The sequence below is a fragment of the Chiloscyllium plagiosum genome, unplaced genomic scaffold (genome assembly GCF_037043375.1).
Source record: "Chiloscyllium plagiosum isolate Xiang-an unplaced genomic scaffold, Cpla_swu_hap1 HiC_scaffold_15, whole genome shotgun sequence".
In the NCBI taxonomy this organism is placed as follows: domain Eukaryota; kingdom Metazoa; phylum Chordata; class Chondrichthyes; order Orectolobiformes; family Hemiscylliidae; genus Chiloscyllium; species Chiloscyllium plagiosum.
The window spans coordinates 26,997,676-27,003,924 of NW_028270153.1; the positions used below are offsets into that span (position 1 = coordinate 26,997,676).

The 6,249-nt window shown below is 42.6% G+C and overlaps 1 protein-coding gene across 1 annotated transcript; it reads left to right on the forward strand.

The window, feature by feature from the left end:
• Nucleotides 1–1,897: 1,897 nt before the first annotated feature.
• Nucleotides 1,898–5,055, forward strand: slc32a1 (solute carrier family 32 member 1). Its single transcript, XM_043710563.2, has 2 exons — nucleotides 1,898–2,750; nucleotides 3,301–5,055. Exons 1-2 carry the CDS (start codon nucleotides 2,376–2,378, stop codon nucleotides 4,486–4,488), a joined length of 1,563 nt encoding a protein of 520 aa, XP_043566498.1. The 5' UTR covers nucleotides 1,898–2,375; the 3' UTR covers nucleotides 4,489–5,055.
• Nucleotides 5,056–6,249: the final 1,194 nt, after the last annotated feature.

Genomic DNA, 6,249 nt, shown 5'->3' on the forward strand with positions numbered 1-6,249 from the left:
GTGACGGACTTTTCCCCTCGCAAGTCAGTGTGTCCGTTTACAAATCCTTCTGTAATTTCACTTCACAGGGATTATCCGTTTACTGCCAACATTTAGTACAAAATTTTGAAAAACGTATCATTTTGAACCCTCCATATTGCAAATCCATATCAAAATTAAACATCGACACCACTGGACGGAGTTATTGTTCCTGCTCTGAGAAGATCTTGCGTCCTGCATTTGAAAAAAAACCCAGATTTTAAGTAAAACGGGGAACGCTACTTTCTGGTCTCATCGGGCAGAACCGATTCACCCTCACATTATTCAATCGGTTAGCAACAACAACAAAAGACAGAAAACGTTTGCAAAAAGAGGGAAAACTCCATAAATGATGTGAAAAGATAATAATTAAAAATAGAATGCATGTAAGCTGCATTTTGAACACATGGCGATAAAGGTCAGTCAAACAAATTTGCAGAAACCGGTCGTCATTCAGACATCAAACTGCATGAATTCAAATCGACTTTGAATACATTTACATTAGTGTTTTGTGAAGATGCAACTATGACCATCCGGGTGCAGGGTAAGTTTGGCTCATCGTCAAATGCGTTCCAATAAACAAGGTCCGTTTCACTCATTCCCGTACAATACAAACAAATCCGCACTTCGTAACATGGGGATTCCTTGGCACAGAGAGTTGATCAGCTGCATCAAACTCACTCCGTCCATTTCAAGTCGGTCCCTGAGAGAAATGCAAGGAAACGGAAATGCAGCCGGTGGTTTAGAATGGCTTTCCACAAACCGAGTGCAAGTTAAAACTTTCAGATAAGTTCATCCGTTTTGAGAGCGAGTTCTAAAGTCTGCTTCATACAAAGGCAGATGTGACTGTGGCTTTTTTCAACCTTGCCTTCACAATTCCGACGACAACGGTGACTTGAAGATCTTAAACGAATGGGCTGTTGATCATTGAGAATTAAAGGGATAACCAGATTTGGGTTTAAAGAGTTCATTTAAAGGGTTTTTTTTTAGTTACAGGAAGATCTATGGTCATTGTTTCAGGTTGAGAGCAGGAGTGGATATTTGCGTCTCTTAACTGTTATTAATTGTGAAAAAGCACAGTTTGGAAATGTGCACTTTTTACAAAAACAACGTTTCGCATTTGCTGTCAGGGAAGACTGGCTCCAGGGGTTTGGTAATGTTTGTTTGTGGCAGCTATACTGTCCCCGCACTGGGAGGGAAAAATCTCTAATTTGCTAATCTCAGCTCGAAAACTACTTAATTTCATTACCCAGACTTTGCACAATGCTGCATTTCATTATTCACAGGTAAACATTGCAAATGGTGCCCTGACACACGATTTCAGAAACATCTGACTGGGTTTGTAAACTATATGGATCACCGCAATAATGTTTCGCCGGCAGCAAAAACGAATTCATTTCCGCATTTCGCGTTCAGTTCTCCAGAAATGCGACATTCGGCGCACATCGATGTCAAGCTCTGGAGCGCCCGATCCAGAGATCCCATTTAGTCTCATTCCAATGGGAGTAAGGAATCTAGGAAGGAGCGTTTTAAGAGCTGACACTTTGCAACTTCTGCTCCTCTCCATCGGAAGAGGAACAGTTGGAGTCGCTTTAGTTCAGGAGCTGGGTGTCTTAGTCAACAATAGCCTCACTGGGTCATATGATGTACGTTTCAGAAATATATAGAAAGAGATGCCAGTTCACTGGGCACTTTTAATGCGTTGTACTTTACTGTTGCTGACGCAAATATTAATGGCAAGTTATCACAGAGCTTGCGATCTCTTATAATGCAAAGAACTGGAGCAGTATTGTGGATAGGACGGGGAGGGGGGCGGGAGGTGGGTGGGGTGGGGGGCGAGCGCTCCTCCCACCTGAATGCACCCAGCCTTTCTGGCTAATGGATGAACCTGTCGGCTTTAGAGACGTGGTTGGCAAAGCAATGGCTTGCGTTGTCAATTGTGTGACACGTCGCCTTTCATTCGTCCCCTAAACCTCTCCACAGCAGAACTGGCATTATTCCGGCTGAAGGAAACCAACTGGGACCCAGGCGGCTCAGACTGGGGGGGGGGGGGGATATCTGCGCAGAGGCAGAGAGCGAGAAAGCTCCGACGCCTTTCCCTGGTTTGCTGCTTTCACGTTGCAGTGAGTGAGAGCGGTACAGGATGCGGCGGGCAAGCTTATAGACTCCAACTCGAAAAGCTGTCATGATCCACGGGAACGCCTGGAAGGGCAGGTACACTTTCAGTAAGATTTGGAGATAGCAGTTTGGGATCCCATACTCCTCTCTCCCCCCCCCCCCCCTCCACAAAGCTTTGCCGTGCAAATCAAAATTGCTTCCTGTTCTGCAAGAGAGTGTCTCCCAAGAACCAAGTGGCGATGGCGACGCTTATAAAAAGCAAGCTTTCAAATGTTGCTACTTCCGTATCGAACAAATCTCAGGCGAAAGTTAGCGGGGTGTTCGCCAGGATGGGCTTTCAAGCGGCGACTGACGAGGAAGCTGTCGGGTTTGCCCAGTGTGATGACCTCGACTATGAGCACCGTCAGGGTCTGCAGATGGACATTCTGAAGCCGGAAGAGGTGAGCGGAGAGGCAGAGCCAGCGACTGAGGGCGACAGTCACTACCAGAGGGACGGGACTGGGCTGCCCCCTTCAACCTCCAAGAATGGAGAGCCGTGTGTGGAATTAGCAGCTCAGGGGAAGCCCAAAATCACTGCATGGGAAGCGGGCTGGAATGTGACCAACGCCATCCAGGTAAAATAGACACCTTTCCCATTCATTACTTTAAATTTAAAAAATCGAATACCTCATCTGAACTGTAGTGACGAGCGGCTACTTTGGCTCTTAATTGATGATAAAATAAATATAAAGTTACAGTGATGCAGATTGCACGTGATCGCTTCATTGTCCTTTGGAAGAATAGAATTATGCGAATGTGACTCTTTAATTAACTTGAATCTAACTTGAGCTTTCTAAAACTGTGCATGTTACTGCACCCGATGCATAGCCTTGAAACAGAATGCAGAATAATGACCGCCATGGGAAAGTAACAATGTATTATTAGCTATTGAAGATTAATCATTTACTTTGAGCAACAATAACGCCTTGTATAATATGGAGTGCAGGCTGTCATAAAAGACATAATTTATGCAGCATTCATTGATGTCCATATCATAGTTAAACTGCAACGTATAATTTTCTACATGCCTTACTAATGCATCCTGTTCTGTAAAGCTGTGCTCAGCTTCTTGTGAGAATTGATATTGATAAGGAATGTGTCCACATTGCATTGTCTGTCTTTCAGGGTATGTTCGTCCTGGGCCTCCCTTATGCTATCCTGCACGGAGGATATCTCGGACTGTTTTTAATCATTTTCGCTGCTGTTGTGTGTTGCTACACGGGAAAGATCCTGATTGCTTGCCTGTACGAGGAAAACGAAGACGGCGAGCTAGTGAGAGTAAGGGACTCCTATGTAGATATTGCCAATGCCTGCTGTGCCCCTCGCTTTCCGAAGCTGGGCGGTAGGGTCGTGAATGTAGCCCAGATCATTGAGTTAATAATGACCTGCGTTTTGTATGTGGTTGTAAGCGGCAACCTTATGTATAACAGTTTCCCGAATCTGCCCGTCTCTCAAAAGTCGTGGTCTATCTTGGCCACTGCGATATTATTACCTTGCGCGTTCCTGAGAAATCTCAAAGCGGTGTCCAAGTTCAGTTTGCTCTGTACTCTGGCACATTTTGTGATTAACATCTTAGTGATCGCCTACTGTCTGTCTCGAGCCCGGGACTGGGCCTGGGATAAAGTCAAGTTCTATATTGATGTGAAAAAGTTCCCAATTTCCATCGGTATTATTGTCTTTAGCTACACTTCACAGATCTTCCTGCCATCGCTGGAGGGCAACATGAAAAGCCCCAAAGAATTCCACAGTATGATGAACTGGACTCATATTGCAGCGTGCATATTGAAGGGACTGTTCGCCTTGGTGGCCTACCTAACTTGGGCAGATGAGACAAAAGAGGTGATCACAGACAATCTCCCCTCTACTATTAGGGCAGTGGTCAACGTTTTTCTCGTGGCCAAAGCTTTGCTCTCCTATCCGCTGCCATTTTTCGCAGCTGTTGAAGTCTTAGAGAAATCCTTTTTCCAGGAGGGCAGGATTGCAATGTTTACGAATTGTTATGGGGTAGATGGTAAACTCAAATCATGGGGTTTAGCTTTACGCTGCATACTAGTGGTCTTGACCTTGTTTATGGCCATGTATATCCCCCATTTCGCTCTGTTAATGGGCCTGACTGGGAGCCTAACGGGTGCTGGTCTCTGTTTTCTGCTCCCAAGTCTCTTCCATCTTAAAATTTTGTGGCGAAAACTGCAGTGGCACCACGTCTTTTTCGATGTCTCCATCTTTGTCATCGGTTCTATATGCAGTGTGTCCGGCTTCATCCATTCACTGGAGGGACTAATTGAGGCTTTCGCCTCCAACACAAGCGACTGAGAGCCATTTGGGGCACATTCCCACCCCGTCCCACCCCCACCCGCCCTCAGATCCACAAACCACTTCAGATAGGCGCCCGTTTTAATTTTGCACAGAACTCAAATTGTTACCTAAAACCGATCAAGTGCAGGAACTATGAAAAAAAAATCTACATTTAAATTCTGACCGCATTGCGGCAGCTCGTGCAATTATAATTCGGCGTTTTCTAAGTGGAGATGACAGGGCCAACCTTCAATAACACCTTGAAGTATTTCCAGAGTATTTCAAATATGCAGTATTGGCGGGGTTTGTTGTCACCAACTCGCATCCCAACATTATAAGGTTTCAACAACGAGGTCTCCAGGCAAGAGACTGGGAATGTCTGAAAATCCATGTTTATTATATGGAGAGGAATATATGTGCTATCTAAGCGATTATTTCATGAACATGTGGAAATGTTTTAAACCGTCTGTGTGGTGTGGTTATACATGGCGGAATGTATAATGCGAAGTTTATCTTGAAGTATATATTGTGTAATATAAATATACATATACATATATGGCAAAATAAATGACAATATCTAATACATTTTGGTGGTGTTATTTCTGGCGTTGAAGTCGGTGGAATTACAAGTATTTCAATCGGTGAATGCTCATTGTGCAAAACAGATTGAATACAAATTGATTACGTTCTTTTGACGATTTGGAAGGATAATGGCGCTTGTGTTCTCCATGTTAACAGTGATACTTAAGGCACAAGCCACAGATTATTTGCATATGAATGCTCCACCTATAGGTTCCAGACCAAAACGACTTTAAGACTTTTTTTAAAAAAGTAGAGAAAGCACAAATATTTTAATTTCTGACGGTTAGGCAGGAAACCATAGCAACATATTGCTAGATGAACAACACAAATAAAATTAATCGAAAGAAATTCGAATCGTTAGTCAATTGATGAATCGCATTAATCCTCCCAAATAAAGGCTCACCCAGCAACGAGTTACTTTATTTTAATATCATGTAATTCGATTTCACGACAAATTACAAACTCCATAATGATTGTGAGATCTACACATTCGGGTTTGGCTGTTACATGCTGCGGAATTAAAACAGGGGTAGTGATGGTATAAATTATCAGAGCTTTTCTTTTAGCGAATTGTTAAATACAGATTTTCAATTTCTGTCTGCATGGTTGGTGTTTAAAGATCGTATTTAATGAATGCAATATCGTGTCATAAGGGTCACCTACTCTAAGTACATGCAGATTCTTGTATCGAGACTGATTATTTTAATGATAACTGTGGTTGGAAACGGGAAATAGAATGCAAAACGGCATTTTATAGAATTGAATACAAAAGACTTACAAAGGAAAGAGACTATAATTCATACTGAATCATGGAACCAATCACGTGCATAAATTATTTATAGATATTTAATATTTTCACATTTATTTTCCCATGCGACTTTAACATAAGAAACCTTCACTTCAATTGAGGACAGATGAGTTATTGCCTTCTGTATTGGTAGATAAAAGATAAAATCAGATGGAAGAATAACCTTGCAGGAAATTGGTCGCTGCTCCTTGTATGATAAGACCGTTTCGCAGTTCGTTAACAACTCTCAGCATTTTCCCCAAAGATTTCATGGACAAATACCCGAAAATCCTATCTTCTGACACTACACTGATGACCTCACACGATTATTTTTTTAAAACTGCATTTACATGTTACAATAACAAATAAATGTCTGTTGTACGACACCAAGTGAAATACTAATTTATAGC